This window comes from Pararge aegeria, chromosome 7 (genome assembly GCF_905163445.1).
Source record: "Pararge aegeria chromosome 7, ilParAegt1.1, whole genome shotgun sequence".
In the NCBI taxonomy this organism is placed as follows: Eukaryota; Metazoa; Arthropoda; class Insecta; order Lepidoptera; family Nymphalidae; genus Pararge; species Pararge aegeria.
This window is the reverse complement of record NC_053186.1, coordinates 581,204-597,441: the sequence shown is the minus strand read 5'-3', so window position 1 is coordinate 597,441 and position 16,238 is coordinate 581,204. Positions and strand designations below refer to the sequence as shown.

Below are 16,238 nucleotides of genomic sequence, written 5' to 3'. Positions count from 1 at the left end.
CGCATCGAATAGAGGACTATCAATCCAGTTATTCGACAACTGGAATCAGTTGGCTATAGGTTTGCTTACAAATACCCCCTTGAATTTGTTTTGGGCAAGAATATCCAAGCTTAAAGTTGACAATAAACATAATTTTTCTCGCCATGGAACTTAACGTCTTGTCGCTGACATTGGTATGTCGTTCGAAATGATATATCCTATCATATCATAAGTATCAGAAAAACATCAATTTACTATCGCTTATGGAAGACTTATAAAAAAAAAGACAGTTTTATAAGACATACAACGAAATGCCTAAAATAAGGATTATAATTCTGAAACAAGCGGGTTAATAATATAAATAATGCTACCTTAAACGAAGGTAGTGAGTTCCTAGGAACGAGTATAATTGGCTAGTGTTTTTATAAAGGCGTCTTTCAGTATTGTATATGGTCTGGATTAAATAAATTTTCAAGTGGAAGAATGTGGTCTCAGAGATGTTGAAGATGAGATTTGCTTACCTTGGCAGCGTGTTTGAGCGCGTGCATATCCGGATGTGCAACGCTTTTGCCACTCGCCGCGGCAGTGGCAGCGGCCAGGTCTCTCAAGGCCGCGGCCGCGTCTCTGGCCGCATGCAGGACTAATACTTGCGGTTCTGCACCGCTCAGTGAGGTTGCACCATTTTTGACTACTTCGCATAGTTGCACTGGGGACAATAAAGATGCACGTCAACATTTGTTCTTATCTAAAGTAAGCTCAAAACCGATCACCTCTTTTTACTGTCACGTAAAAAATGTAGCGTGATGTGAAAATCACAATTTTGTTTATACTGCAATCTAGCTGTTGACTTCATCAAGCCTCACCTGATGTGGTCTGGCAGAGCCCAAAGGCCTAATCAGTTTCTACGCGGCTATGTACTACACCATTTGGTTTTCCTAATCCTAAGGTTGCCTGGAAGAGATCGCTACCAAACGATAAGGCCGTCTTTTGTATCCTACTTTTATCCCTTGTTGTGTGATTTTTTTTTATTTTTGTGGTGTACAAATAAAGTGCATAAATAAATAAAATAAATAAATAAACCACAAAGTTGCTTGGTGACTGTTCTTTGTCGGTAACGTAGTACCAAGATAAACCTTTTGAGCTACCTCTTGGAGGCTTATTTCGAGACCATATTCGTCCAGGTAATTTATCAAACTGTCACCCGAAGAGTTGTGTTTTAGTTGAAATGTTCATTTCAATCGTGGCAAGGTGCAGAAAAATTGGTAGATTAGTAAAGAAAGGAAAGTATGTGAAAGTGTATTACGGGATGGCTAATTTACATTTACGCAAATTTCAAGGCATCAACGAGACGACGTTCTTGCGCACTTACCGATTGTTGATACAGCACTTTGAGCAGCAGCCGCCAGCTGTTCCTGGCTGCCCGCAGCTCCTCCCACGAGGGTCTTGGTGTCTTCGACCAGAGTTTTGGCCGTCTTGAGGATGTTCTCGCGATGGTTGGAGAACGTATCGCCTTCCTTGTCAGATTGAAGGGTACCTAGGGAAGAGATTTGTTTAGTTTCAGGAAATAAAGCGGTTCTCTCTACTTCATGGTTAAATTTTTCGCATGCCGTGTTCAAATATTTAATAGCTTTGCCTTTAGCTTTCTAGATACGGCTCCGCAGAAAGTTTTCTAAACCACACGCGATATCAGAAATTACAGCAGACAAGGACGCTGGTATCTGCTAGTGAATAAGGTATATTATAAATCGAACGAAAGATACAATAAGATACCGTAATACTTAAAAATGTTTGAAAAATTAACTAAACATAACAGGAATTATTTAGTAAAAATAAAAAAATAATTTGCTAAAAGTGGGAAAATTAAAATATTTATAGTCGCTTCAATAGATAAGCTCACTAAGTATTTTAGTTAGCCATATTCAGTAATTACGATACCTTTAATATACATTAATATGCTCATTCATGGCTACCCTAAGTTGGGATAGGCTCAACGCACTCGCTGACTGGGCTGTGGTCGTGTGCGTTCCCGTAACCCAGTCACCAGGTGGTGAGTTAGACCGTGGCGAGGGATCCTTGAGGATCTTCCACTCACCGGCGCTGGCGAACAGGATGGTGGTGTCCAGGTCGCCAAGGATGGTGGCGATGGTGGCGGCCGCGTCGATGCACGCCTGCGTGCCGCGCGACCCCGCCTGCAGCGCGCTCAGCACGCTCACCACCTGCGGATATGCATTTGCACTCATGTCTAGAAGCGATACACTAGTAGGTAGGGTTCGGCCCAAATTTAAAGAAATAGGTGTACTCATAGTAGCTTCGCAATACATTTATGATAATATAATCTTTATAAAACAAAACACTAGTAATTTTAAACAAAATATCGATATGAACAATCGACTCGACTGACTAGATAAGCTTAAAAAGTAAAGAAATCTGACATTCAAATTTGTTATTTCAATTCTATTTTTTATAAAATCGTACATAATTTTAATGAAATAATTAGTAATAAATTTTATTCAGTAATTTTAATAAATTATTATAAATTGTAATAAATATTATTACAACTACGCCATATTCCTATGGCAGAGTGTGAGCATTAAAAAACAAAACAAACAAATTGTGTTAGCAAAACTGTACCATATTTAGCAAAAAAATGTGATTTGATCTTTTGTGGAGATGGGTTTGGCTTTTATAACATGAAATCTAAGGTCACATTAGATCCACCTTTACCTAAGTTTAAACAATATATATGGTTACTACACGTTTGATGAATTTCTTAACAAGGCTGCTTGAAAGCAGGTTCCGCTCTCGTGTCTCACAAGATTCTAAAGATTGTTAAACTATAAAATTATGTTGGAAAAGAGCAATCTGCTGAGTTTTTTGGCCGGCTCTTCTCAGTGGAATCTGTTTTCGGAACCGGTGGTACCCTACAAACAAACTGACTTGACGTCTCAACTCTTATTAACTATGCCTACTTGAAATAAATGATTTTTGAATTTTGGCCTCCCGGGCCCGGCCCTCAGGGCTGAGTTCAACCCCTGGCACAGGGATTGAGGGTTCTGTATGTTCTTAATTCTGTGTCTAAGCCCTTCTGTATCTGAGGGGAGGCCGACAAACGGTTAATGATTATGAAAATTAAGCTAAGTTCCAGAAGCTCCTACCTTTTCATTGACTCTCCTCGCCGAGTCGGCCACGGCCTTCTGGTTCTGCGCGATGGCGGACAGGCGGCAGTGGCCGCCCGCGCGCACCAGCTCCGACACCGCCTCGCCCAGCTCCACCGCGGCCAGGCGGATTCTGCAACAACCATTTGTCTAGAGAATACGTTTCCAAACCTATCTGTTTGCTACTTTGGTGTACATTATTGCAATTAAACTCTCAAACCTTGTTACTTTGTGACAGTTCAGTTCAAATCGGTTCAGTACTATCGGTGCTTAATGTTTACAAACAAATAAAAAAAATCTATCCTCGTTATAATATTAGTATATATATTTAGATGGAAAATACCCCTACCTCCAATAAAATGTGCTACTAGTATAGCCCTTTCTTTGAAAACCCCATTGAGGGAGAGTATGCATTTCACCAATTTGTGGTGGTGGCTATGACTGATAAAAAGGCATAATATATTAATTTCGGCATCGACGAGAACTGTAGCTTAGTTGGTAAAGCACTCAGGCCATGATTGCCAGAGAGACGCAGGTTCAAATCCTACCGGTTCTGAAAAATTGAAGTAAAAAAACTTCTATAGGCGCGTTGAGCACTTTTGGGTGTAAAAAAAGCGCGAAACTCGCGTCATCGTCACCGCACACTTCCCATGAGCCTTCCCATGAGTTGTCCCTTCTATCGACGGTCACCAAAGTGCATGAACCCGGGCTACCTGTTGGCGATGTCGGCGTTGGGCGTGGTGGCGGAGGCGCCCACGCTGTCGGCGGCCAGGCGCTCGTACTTGCCGCACATGTCGCTGCCCACCTCCACCAGGCGCGCCGGCTCGGTGGCCGCTTTGGCCGTCTGCAATACATTGGACATTTCAAGGCTAAATAGTCACCAAACTCCGGGACCTTCGATCATATAGTTGCTCGCATGCAATCAAGGAGTGATGCAGTTCAGAATACAGTTGTCACCACCCTTCCACTTCCTACAGTTCTTATACCAGTAAAGAAATATCTTACCATATCAGTAGCAAGTCTCGCGATCTCCTTCGCAGCACCCACCATTCTGGTCTGGTAATCCACGAACGAGTCCGTCTCATCGTAGGCGCCGATCAGCGACATTCTGACGGAAAAACCAACACTATAATTTCGTATCATCAAAAAATCCGGCCTCTGCGAATTCCAACTTATGTTATAAAAGTTAAACCACATGTCGCACCACATGAAAGAAGGACAAACCAACCTCACTTTTACATTTCCGGCCTGAGTAATAAACGTTGTAAACTGGTGATTAGTTATACAATGTTTTCTATTTATCTGTTCGCAATAATTGGACTTTATTAGTACAGTAGTTGCAATATTTATAACTTTTGAGGGTAAAAAATATCTTGGGCATCACTGAAAGACATAATGTTGGCATAATTGAGCTTTCTGGCATGCTCTTTTAGGAATAAAGCTTGTCACTATTTCTATAAAAATAGTTGTTTTGTTACACCGTGAAATAATAGCAAATAATTATTTAAAAATGTATCAACCCTTCATAGATTATTACAGATTTGATTGAATTTTAAATTAAGAACATCTATCGGTTAAAAACACTCAACGTTTCATCAACTGCTACATAAACACTCCGCAAACTATTGATAATATTATTAAGCCAGTAACATTAATGGGCAAAAGCATCCGCAGTTTTCCAGATTAAATAAAAAACCTTTATTTACGCACAAACTCCAATAATTTTGATTGTTCAATATAAATAATAAACATAAACATAAAATACAAACAGTTTATCCATGCTTGACACTGACACGATTCGCGCGCTCTCGCGAACTGCGCTCGCGTCGTAATGCGGGCACGCCGCGTCCGTGCCCAACGTACACTAATATAATGAGGTCACTGAACTAATTGGGATACTTCATTTTTCAAAGTGATATTTTACATTGGATAGTGGCAAGAGTTACTTTGCTTCTAAATAAAACCAATAAACTTAATTTTCTACATTCCTCGACAAACGAAATAACCTGTGAGGTTTTTAGCAAAATATACATATATACAACGACTTCGTCTTCGCCGCGTTAACTGTTACTTTTTGCGGTATGAATTCCTTTTTGAAATATTTGCTAAGATCGGTTTAATAGAAAAACCGTGCATAGGTAAAACGGCGACTTTACCCTGGTGCTATTCCGGGATAGAAATATCAAATTAGATACGCTATTTACAAATGAAGAAATAGAAAATTTTAACTTTTAATATTGTGCGAGTAAAAGTGAAAGACTGACTGACTGACTGCTGACACCATTAAACAAACCGTACTGTTTCTCATTATTCATATCTAAGGAGGGAGAACGTCAAACATGCGGTCGGTCGTAAAATATATGACAAAAGGAATGCCACAAGTCTCACTTAAAGTTTGAAGTAGACAATTTGTGCTGACACATAAGGGCAAGATGGCTGCTTGTAGACAGGAGAGCAAAAACAATTAATTGTTTTATGGGCAAATGTTGCTAAAGGTGCGTTTTCAAAACGAAAATGCGCAGTGAAACGTACCCGATATAATTACCACGAACTTCGCACAGCTAGTTAAACCACTTCCGAGGTTAAGAAGTGAAAATAGATTGTTGAGTAAGGCGCGATTTGTTTACAATTAGCACTTTGTAATATCTGACGCAGCACAGCACAAGCAATTTTCGGACTGGTTGGATCATAGTGCTCTGATGTCATCATCAGCCTAATTCATATCGTAGGAGAGATATAGAGCTTAGCTTCACCATCATGCTTCAATGCGGGTGAGGCCAAAGGTAAGCTTTTATTTTTATTATCAGGTGTCATAAAATTCTGGACCTATGGCTAGTAGCAACCAACCGATAGGTACGTAAGAAAGGTAGAGGACAAAATTTTTCTTTCGCGCATCGAAATACCAGAGTGGCTATGCGTCGCGGTGTGTTGGGGTATATTGTTAAGTTACAAATGAAGGTTGTAAAGGGAAACTTATCAGAAGCTTAACGCGGATGGATTGTCCGTATGCCAACTTTGATATCCAAAAAGAACACTGAAACTAAAACTTAGTTTATATGCTTATGAACATAACCATTTACCGAGGACAAACCGAGGTTTTTTCGGTGATTTTATATTAACGGTTGGTATTTTATAAGCGTTTGTTTTATTTGGTAAATCAATTCAAGAGAAGTGTTTCAGTGGTTGATATCTTCTTTACGCAAATAACATCAAAGTTTGTATACATAAATTGTCTCTTTTGGATTTGTATCAGTTAAGATGGTTGAGGCGACAAGCGGCTTATACGACGCACAGAAAGAAACTGCAGTTTCTTCGAAAAAGATTCGTGGTCACCCCGCAAGTATAGACTTGACATTCAATTGATAATATGCATCAGCGTTCATAAATCTATATTAGAACCGACCGCTTAGGTCATCGCTTTGAGAGACGCCGCGCGCTGGCGCCGTGCCAACGTCTTCAGACTAGGCTGATCAATAAACTGACGTGTTTATTCAGGGTTTTAAAAGTGAATCTCATCCAAATATACTTATATTAGGGGCGGGTCCTTTTAACCATATCTATATAGGAATGCACAACTTTCTTAGTCTTGTTTTTGTATAATATTTATTTTTAATGATTAGCCGATTTTACGCAAAGAAATTAATTATTAAAAAAAAAATTTATACCCATCTCATGAGGATGTCCGCCAAATTGGAAATCGAATTATAGTCACTACCATAAAATATAATCTTCTAAATGATTCTTGTATGTAAAATTCTACGTAAAATTCTACATAACTGGTATAAATTAGAGTTGCACGATTTGGCCTAAGCAAACGAACGTATATACGTTAAAATTACAATAAAAGCTTGTAAAAATATGATATTGACACCAAAAGAAGTTGTAAATTCCAGTAGTTATGATTTTACGAACTTTTTAATATTTTTATCGACAAATCTGTTAAAATTCCACGACTTTGATTTCGAATATAGCTGCTTGCAACGCCGATTTCTGTTGGTACAAGAATTTCGAGCCAGAAAACCCCAACTCCAGGAATCTAAATCAAGGTCTCGTGAAACATAGTTGATCATGAGTTACAAACACCCGCAGCTCCGAATGAATGGCACATGTAGCTTATACGTACACACTCTCGTGATGTCCTTAAGCGAGCGTTACTGAGGCCACAGGATATATTTAGACGGTAGACTGTTAGCGAGCTTCTGTTAGTTAAGTGCAGTTTATTAATATTAAGGCTTAAACACCGACGCGTCGCGATCTACTTCATCATTAATTACATTGCTGACCTCACTTATAGGTGAAAGGGGTATAGACCTAAGACCTTCCAAGCTGTTAAAATAAAGGTTGGCAGCCTTAAACGATTAACGAACGCCTTAAGTTAATCAATCAATCAGAAAATCTCAATCTGGAGGCCTTTAATAACATTACATCGATCTAAGAACCGGCGTTAAGCCCGTTTTAGTTTTTCTGTACCCTATTAAATATTTTTGGGAAAAGCCCAAAAGGGGCCATAGCGGTCATCTCTTATATCCTGGGTGCATCCCACTTCTGATGTTACGCGACATGTATGGGTGACGACTTACCTATGCTCAGTCAGACGGGCCACGGCTCTAGCGACGCTGTCCAGCAGAGGCCCGACGGCTCCGCGCTGAGTGCTGAGCTCGCGGGTGTGTGCGCTCAGTTCGCTGAGCGCGGAGCGGGCGAGCGTCGCCTGAGCGTCCACCTCGGCGTGGGCCGTAGTGGCGCGGGGGTTCCCCGCGGCCTGCTTGGCGGCGTGCAGCAGCAGGCTGAGCGTCTCCAGCACAGTCCTGCTGTGCTGCAGCAGCGCGGCCTGCGCCTGCGAGTCCGTCATGTTGGACGCCGCGCCCGCCGCGCCGTGCACGAGCGGCTCGGCGTATGATATCTGAGCACAGTATGAAGGTTAACGACCGTTCCTTCAATGGAGTGAGTTTGTCTCGAAAGCAGCCCGGAAAATAAGTAGCTCTGAACTTTTTTGGTATTGTAAGTTGTTTCTTCTATGTTCATAACATTTCAAATCTTTGAATTTTTTAGCCCTTTTCTCTTGAATAACTCTAACCGCATTAAAATCTGTTGCGTAGTTCAGAAGATCTAAGAATAGTACAAGCTCACCAGGTTCACCACGGCGTGGCCCAGGTTCTCCGCCTCGCTGCGAGCGGCCACGCGCAATGGTTCCAGTCTCTCCACCATTTCCGCGGCGCTGTTTTCCATTTGCTCCGAGTAACCTGACCAACAATAAGAAGTCAATGGAAATCCTTTCATTGCACAAAGGAAATTGGCGCATTCAAATACAAAATCTTTAATTTTTTTTTTAACTGAATGCTACACGTTTACCTTTTGTAAGCCGGTTTATGATCCTACCTAATAATATAAATGCGAAAGTGTGTTTGTTTGTTCTTCACGTTCAACTTGAATTTTGACATAAAGTTAGTTGAAAGACTTGGTACATATTCATCCCAGGAAAACTAGTTCCGAAAGAATTAGTAAAAAGCCGTTTACATATAGCTCATGGGTAGCGTGCAATGATATAGTCGCAAGTTTCACGATTTTTGTTTAGGCAAAAAGTAGACATATACTCATAGAAAGTGTTCGGTGACCATTTTTTGTGTTCCCACTAAAAATGCTCAGCGCGTCGAAAGAAATGTACACTTCAAGTATAGAGCACACACCTTGCAGCGTGTTGGCCTGCCGGGGCGGGAGCTCCTGTCCGACCGCCTGCAAGGCCACTTGGTCCAGTTCCCGAAGCTGTTTGTTTAGGGCTTCCAGCGCCGCGCCGCACTCGCGCTGGCCTGGCGCCTTCTCCCTAGATTAGAAAAACATTCGCTTATTTTATTTATGGATTTAAATAAACCGGCCGTGCCCTGTTCGCATGACGCGGCGCTACGCACCGTATGTTGGCGACCAGTGACTTGATGGTGTCCGAGACGGCCTTGCTGTGGTGCGCCAGCGCGTGCCAGTGCGCGCGCTCGGTGCCGCTCAGGGCCAGCGCGCGCGCGGCCTCCACCATCGCGCACGATTCCGTGATTATGTTCCTGTGCGACGAGAGGGATAATATTACAAAAAAAGTTTATTTCGGTAACAAGCAATGTGGTATCAATATATCGCTGAAGCCTTCTTTTAAGAGTAGTATGCTTCAGAAGACTCCGGCTCTTCCACTACATTTAAAATAATAATAATATTAATTATTTATTTCCTGAAACTTCAGTAAAATAAAAAGTACTAATAAAAATACTAGGCTCATGTATACAGAGAAAGAGGAGACATGAAAAGGATGTTATCATTTGGGATATAAAAATAAACTTTCAGTAGATTGATTGAACTGCTTTCGACACCCTGAGATGAAGAAAGGTATATAACATAATAATTGATTTAATAAAGATGCACAAGAACTTTAATTGAATTGAAAATACTAACAAAATCATATGATGATTAATGACTTAATAAAATCCCTACCATCCTGTGCACATGAAAAAACATGTTGTGCGATGGAGAAAGTGCAGGATAATGATATTTACCTGCCGCAATGTAGGATCGCCTCCTGGTTATCTCTAGCCTGTGGGGATATTTTGGCAGGCACGGCCGCGAACTCTGGGCTGTCGGCAAACTGTCGCAAACTTCTGACCGCTTCCTGAAGAGGGCCGGTGGCTGCGGCGCAGCGGGCACGGTTCGCCTGCAGGGATAAAAATGGGTGAAAAACATGGGCATGCTGCCCGATGCAGTAACTACTTCTTGCAAGTTTGGTAACTAGTTAACAACTGATAAAGTTTTTAAATATGATGGCAAGTTTCCGAAGGAATATATCTATCATAGAGGAGAATGGAACGTTACGAAGGGAGAAAATTTGCATTTACGCATCATTAACAGATGTAATGTTATCAATCTAAACTCACTTCAAGCAAAAGCTGTTAGACAAGAATTTTTGAATTTATACTTCTTTTGGCGCGTTAGGTTAAAAGTTATGAGAGGTAGTTTTTACGATGCCTTAACCGTCACCGTCACAAAAAACCGACACCCTGAAGTTATAAGGTTTGACAGTGTACACTTTTAATTGTCTGCGGGCTTACTCCGGCTATATAATTGATTCAATTGTACAAAAATCTCAAATTTTAATGTTGAGTGAACTTGTTTGTCCGACAATGAGTCTATTAGTATTCCAAATTGAATTTTCTGTATATTGCCCATATCTTTAATTTTGATATTTAAATAAATTTTATTTAACTAGATAATGCGTTATAATAAAACTTGAAATGTGTGTGTCGTTTTTTCTACAGACGTAGAATAAGGCGTAAGATACATTTGTTGTCAAGAGTTTAATCCTGTAACGCCAGAGCAGTACAGTGCGCGGAGGCGGGCCACTCACGTCGCAGTAGTCGGCGTCGAGCGCCTTGATCTCCTTGACGAGCGCGGCGGTGCAGTTGGCCACGTCCTTGGCGGCCTGCACGAAGTGGCGCTTGCTCTGCGGCTCGGCGCAGCGCCCCGACGCGCCGCGGCACGCGTTGCACAGCGCGCTCGTGTGCTTGGCCACCACCGTGGCCGCCGACAGCACCTGCGCATCCGGGCTCTCACTGGACCGGCCAGCCGCGGCCGAAGCCTTCCACCGGGCCAGTCCAGAGAACATTTAAATATAATGTTATTTATTTGGCTGAAGATATGATTTTTCATGCAACTTTTGCCGGCCGCCGCTCGCATGTATTCGGCCAGTACGGCCACGAACGAATAAATAAATGCTCATTTATTGTACACCAAAGAGAAAACATAGAGCGAGAGGGTACAATTTGGTGGCAAATTCGATTTATCTCAAATTTCCTAGCATGTTTGAGAAAAAGTATATTCACCCATTCACTGGAGGCGAGGGCGTCGGTGGCACGTACCTGGTGCTGGTCGGTGTTGGGGTCGCACAGCGTGCGGCACGCGTGCTCGATGGCGGCGGCGGCGCGCGCGAACTGCGCCTGGTCCACCAAGCCCGCCCGCCCCGCCACGCTGGTCTCGTCCGACACCGCCACCTGCGCAAGCCAACATGCGTTGGTGGCGACGGTCAGCAATGTACAAGTTTACTTATTTATATTATTTAAACATCGTCATGATAATTGACAAATATTGTTAACCTATAGTTCATATTTTAGTTTGAAATTATTTTAATGATAAATATAATGATACAAGGGGCTGCCGAAATTTTTAACGATAATTCCTAAAAGAATATTAAAGGTATTTTAAAGTATCTAAAAATTAATAAAATACAATTCATAGATTAAAATGAAATTCATAACCCTTGTACCCATCTAAAAATTGTCTAACGCGCCAAATAAGTGTTCACTTGTATCGGCAGTCGCGGAGTGCAACTCGTAATTTTTTTTTATATCAATTCAATAGATTTAAATACTACCCATACATACCAAGTAAGCGGCCTGGGCAGTGCATTCCACCAACCCCTGCACGGCGGTGGCGACCGTGGCAACGCTGCGTGAAAACTTATCTGTTTCAGACTTTTTCACAGCACTCGCCATGCCCGACATTCCCTCGCCTGGAACGACCATACATTTAAAATACATGTATAAACTTTGCGCATAAAAAAAACAACCGAATTGATAATCTTTCTTCTCTTCGAAGGAAGTCGGTTGAAAATCAACTTTAATCAATACACTTTAAATTCCAATCATGATTTGGTTTAATCACCGACAAACACCAACGGCAGGGGTCGTAAACATTTCGGGTTTGTGTCTGGGTTCAAAAATGACTCACTCAACAGTTTGCTCTGGTCCACCACGGCGTCGAGGCAGGCGAAGTAGCCCAGCTCGCTGATCGGCTGCGTGGGCGCCGACAGCAGCGGCCGGCTGCTCTCCATGTTGCGGATGGCAGCGGCGCATTCCTTCTGGCCCGGCGCCGCCTCCGTGCACACGTCCACCTGCGGGGGAGCGCCGCTTGTAAGTCTCTACATTTTAGAATCAAATAGACAAATGGCGGCTGATATCTATTGAATTACTAGCTTACCAAGTGGTTGATACTCTCGGTGACCGCGCGGGCCGCAGCTGCGAGTTGGTTCTTAGCGTTCGGACGAGTCAGGTCCTGTATGTCAAATCATTCATAAACATCATCATTATAGGATACGGATCGCCTCTCAATATGAGAAGGATTTGGCGATTGGTGATCTCACACGCCCTTGACAATATTATGGAGAACTCTCAGGCATACAGGTTTCATTACGATCTTTTTAAGTGATATTAACATGAATTTTAACATGAATTAAAAAAAAAAAGAAAGGAGAAAAGTTTGTACAGATTTGGTTCGATGGCAAGCTGGCGGATGGCAATTTAGAAATAGTTATTTGAAAATAATTTATTTATATTATTGCATAAAATCCAAGTGCTTCGAAACTTCAACCTTTATTATATACACATTTGATGCATCGTAGGTTTAAAACCTTAGCAATGACAAATTGTTTATTACCAAATGTTGTGAATATCTCAAAAAAAAAAAGAGAAAAGTGTTTTCGAATTTAAGCACTTTTTGCTCATAGGGCGTTGGCGTAGATTAAGACAGCTGCACAAAACCATGGCAAACTAACTAAAACTCACTACAAAAGACCAATAAAACTGACCACTACTCTACAAGTGGGCAATGATTCATGATGATGATATTCTTGGCACTCACCTGACTGACAGATTTGGCGGTGCTCAACAATTTGGACGAGTTAACTGTGACGGTCTTCAGGGAGCTGACCATTTGTGTGCGACTTTCGGTTTCCTGTTGGATAGAAGCAGTATTTAAGGGTGTCTATGATAAACAATGAAGAAAGTATATGTAGACTTAGCATCGCACAATAATTTGGAATATACATGAGATTTAAATAGGCGTCAGATATTGTTTCACAAAACTTTACTATCAGAAGTGGGATCGAAATACGAAGACTACTTTAAATGTACCTAAAAGGAGAGATATGATGTCAGTACCTCAGCATGTCCGGCCATCTCTAGACAAACGGTGACCAGCCGCTCAAACGAGGCCTGGAAGTCTGCGGCGGACGCGGGCAGCTTTTCCGTATCCACGCTGTTCACCACGTGCGACGACGCGTTGCTGAGCACCACTGCCGCCGAGTTTAACTCCGTTTGCAGCTCACTGTGCAGAGTAAATTAAATGATCTCGAGATTCTAGATCTACGAGATTTGTTTGTTTTTTTACGCATTTCAATCATTTTTAACTGAATATAACAATAGACGAAATAAAATACTACGTAGAATAAAAGACCGTACTTGATGAAACGAGAAACACGGGTTCGAAACGCGGCAAGCTTGACATAAGCGTTGGTGAGCTCTAGCGTTGACATGTCGAACACGATAAGGAATTAATTGCCTCAGGAATTTCTCAGAACTAATGTCAAAAATACCAGTCCAGTTAGCTGTTTGTAAAATGAAACTATGGTTTAACAAATCTTTGGTCAAATACGATTGTTTTGCACAACCGCATTTCCACCCCTGCAACCGCAGGATATGAAGCCATAAAACAGTTAAGTGATACAGGCATACCGCATTATTGATAATTTATGACAGTAACGTGTCTCACCCATAGCTCTTGTCAGTGTGTGGGAATTCACCCATGTCCAATATATCTAGAGTTTGGCCAATGTTTTCGATGGCAGTGTCCAATTCTGCGTAAGATGGAACAGCTCCTATCGCTTCTTCCATGCCCTGGAGACAAAATTATAAAATTCACGGTACCATTAACAAACATTCAAATTACAGAAGAGTAGTTCTCGATACGCGTAGCTCTGTACCTCTGTACAGAATATCCAAAATGATTTTAGTGTATTCGTATTGTAGGTTACAAAGATTATTTCCAGATCAACAATTAGTGGCATATCAGAGCAGTATGTAATGATTATATCCTTACCTCGCTGATATTCTTGGCTAGGCTCATGATTCTGGATGTATCGGGTTCTTCCGAGCTTGCCAGCTGATGCTTAACAGTCTCCACCAGGGTCAACGATGAGTATAACACTTGACGACCCGACTTGATCACCCTGCCGACAACATAATATCAAATTACTGAAATGATAAGAAATAGAAATAGAAAAATATATTTATTAGATAAATTCAGTACAACAAATCTTTGGAATTCTAACCCCTAAACTAGGAAATCCCGTATCTTAGGGGCCAGTGCCCCCAAACATTGATTCAATCATTGAGATAATATCTAGTGCACTTTAACAAAGGAAACTTTACAAAGGTGTGTCGAGTTCTCTAACGGCTAAGTGAGCATATATAGCATGCTGACTGAAACGCATCGAGTGCGAACGCACTCGAGTCTTTTTTTAAGCTAGAATATTTATTTAGTTGAAATCTTCAGGATGTTTAAATATTTAGGGAAACTTTGGTTTTTACACTGCAGTAGTTCACAGACGGGACATGTAAGATCTAAGAAGGTGAATGAGTAACAATGACATGAGAATCTGTTCAGTTGAAGGATGAAGTTGACGGTAAAGTATTTCAGGAGGTTAAGAGAACTAAAGAGCTAGTCGGTAACGTATAATGTAAGAATCTGATAGCTGTTCTAAGGGTTAAGGTACCAGGATAGCAGGAGCACCCAGGAGCCGGACTCACCTCCGCTGGTACTGCTGTGGCGCAGTCGCCACTGTGGCTCGCAGTGGCGGGGCGAAGTCCCTCAGCGCGGACGCCAGGTCGGCGGCGGCGCGGGAGCAGCCGGGGCTCTCGCGGCGCCGCGCGCTGCTGACCAGCTGGGCCGTCGCCGACGCCGCACTGCGGCAGGCGCTCTGGAGGCGCGCTGATGCCCACTCCGCCTGGTGGCACAAGCAACATCAACAACCCACTGCCGGCTCTGCCCTCAGAATGAGGAGGTCATGATCGAACTCGATCCTTCCGAAAATATATATATATATATATATAGATAGTCTAGTGGCTACACCACTATTAGATAGAGATAAACACATTGCCACTTTAGCCATTATGCAACAATTCTTGTAAAGAGAAGAGATTATAAAAAGGAAAGTAAGATATTATTGTAACTTATAAGAAACGCTTCGCCTCGTCTTGGAGACCGTATCTTTAATATAAGAGGTGTTAGCATAACAATCTTAAGAGCCTTTTGAGTAAACTAACCAAAGTATAGCGGTACTTATGCACCTTGTTTTAAGACTTATATTCCTATTTTTTCTTGGCATAACGTTTGTAATATAAGCTATTGCTTGCTTGTAATATAAGCTATGTATATGAAAGAACGCCACTTCAAGGTCGTCGATACGTCAAGAGTGTCGAAAAAATAATGATTAGATTACCGTCTGTCCCGGCAGTGGGCGCAACTCCAGGTCTCTGGCAGCCTGTTCCACTTCATCCAACTCAGCTTGAAGGCTCTTGATGATTTCTGCTGCTGCATCTAACTCCACACCCTTGCATGATACTCTTGCGCGACTCACAGCAGACCTATTGGCAAGGAGCAGTGACACTTCAGATTTGTAATCACAAATTTCAGCGGTTCAACGAAAAAGTTTGTGGAGATCAGTGAAACTGACGAGGTTACCTCAAATCCGCGCAGCTGGTGGTGAACTGGTGCGTGGTGTCCGCCAGCTGCTTGGCCGCTGTGACGTCATTGACGGTGGGGAGCACGCCGCGGGCCGCCTGCACCACGTGCCCGCTCGGCTGTAACGAACGGACACTACAATCAACAGAGCAAATCAACAGATCTAAACCTCGATCTATGACACTAAAATACCTGTCTGCTATTCAAGTTAGTTTAAATTTAGTTAAATACCTAAAATCTCTTTCTCTATCTCTTTAAGATGTCAGTCAGAGTACAGTAAGATTACACCTGTAAACTGGCCTAGTACTAACCTGTAGGAAGGTTTCGGACGCGGTGATGAGGTCTAAGTTAGCTGCCGGATCGGCGGGCCTGGCCTGCGCAGTCCTGGCCGCTTGTGCCATGCGCGGTATTTGCTCATTTAGCACTTCGCATTCCGATAAAAGAGTTTCCTGGAAGAAAATGGACACTAAAAATTTGAAAACTAATAGGCTAAAATATATATACATTTCTAGATCGTAATAAACATCTGTATACTAACTGATAAATTTAAGATTCCATCTC

At 42.1% G+C, this 16,238-nt stretch overlaps 1 protein-coding gene across 9 annotated transcripts in view; it reads right to left on the bottom strand.

The window, feature by feature from the left end:
* Positions 1-16,238, bottom strand: part of LOC120624897 (talin-1) — an 86,547-nt gene that overhangs the window by 21,949 nt on the left and 48,360 nt on the right. For all 9 annotated transcript variants that reach the window (XM_039891670.1, XM_039891671.1, XM_039891668.1 and 6 more), the window contains 24 exons: positions 15,989-16,126; positions 15,678-15,796; positions 15,436-15,580; positions 14,744-14,940; positions 14,034-14,163; positions 13,707-13,831; positions 13,097-13,262; positions 12,798-12,890; positions 12,138-12,212; positions 11,889-12,051; positions 11,543-11,670; positions 11,021-11,152; positions 10,510-10,695; positions 9,665-9,819; positions 9,038-9,181; positions 8,819-8,952; positions 8,262-8,374; positions 7,715-8,034; positions 4,140-4,242; positions 3,848-3,978; positions 3,135-3,267; positions 2,072-2,195; positions 1,349-1,513; positions 501-685 (listed from right to left, as the gene is read on the bottom strand). In XM_039891670.1, coding sequence (XP_039747604.1) covers positions 501-685; positions 1,349-1,513; positions 2,072-2,195; positions 3,135-3,267; positions 3,848-3,978; positions 4,140-4,242; positions 7,715-8,034; positions 8,262-8,374; positions 8,819-8,952; positions 9,038-9,181; positions 9,665-9,819; positions 10,510-10,695; positions 11,021-11,152; positions 11,543-11,670; positions 11,889-12,051; positions 12,138-12,212; positions 12,798-12,890; positions 13,097-13,262; positions 13,707-13,831; positions 14,034-14,163; positions 14,744-14,940; positions 15,436-15,580; positions 15,678-15,796; positions 15,989-16,126 — 3,504 coding nt within the window. The remainder of the gene's footprint in view (positions 1-500; positions 686-1,348; positions 1,514-2,071; positions 2,196-3,134; positions 3,268-3,847; positions 3,979-4,139; positions 4,243-7,714; positions 8,035-8,261; positions 8,375-8,818; positions 8,953-9,037; positions 9,182-9,664; positions 9,820-10,509; positions 10,696-11,020; positions 11,153-11,542; positions 11,671-11,888; positions 12,052-12,137; positions 12,213-12,797; positions 12,891-13,096; positions 13,263-13,706; positions 13,832-14,033; positions 14,164-14,743; positions 14,941-15,435; positions 15,581-15,677; positions 15,797-15,988; positions 16,127-16,238) is intronic.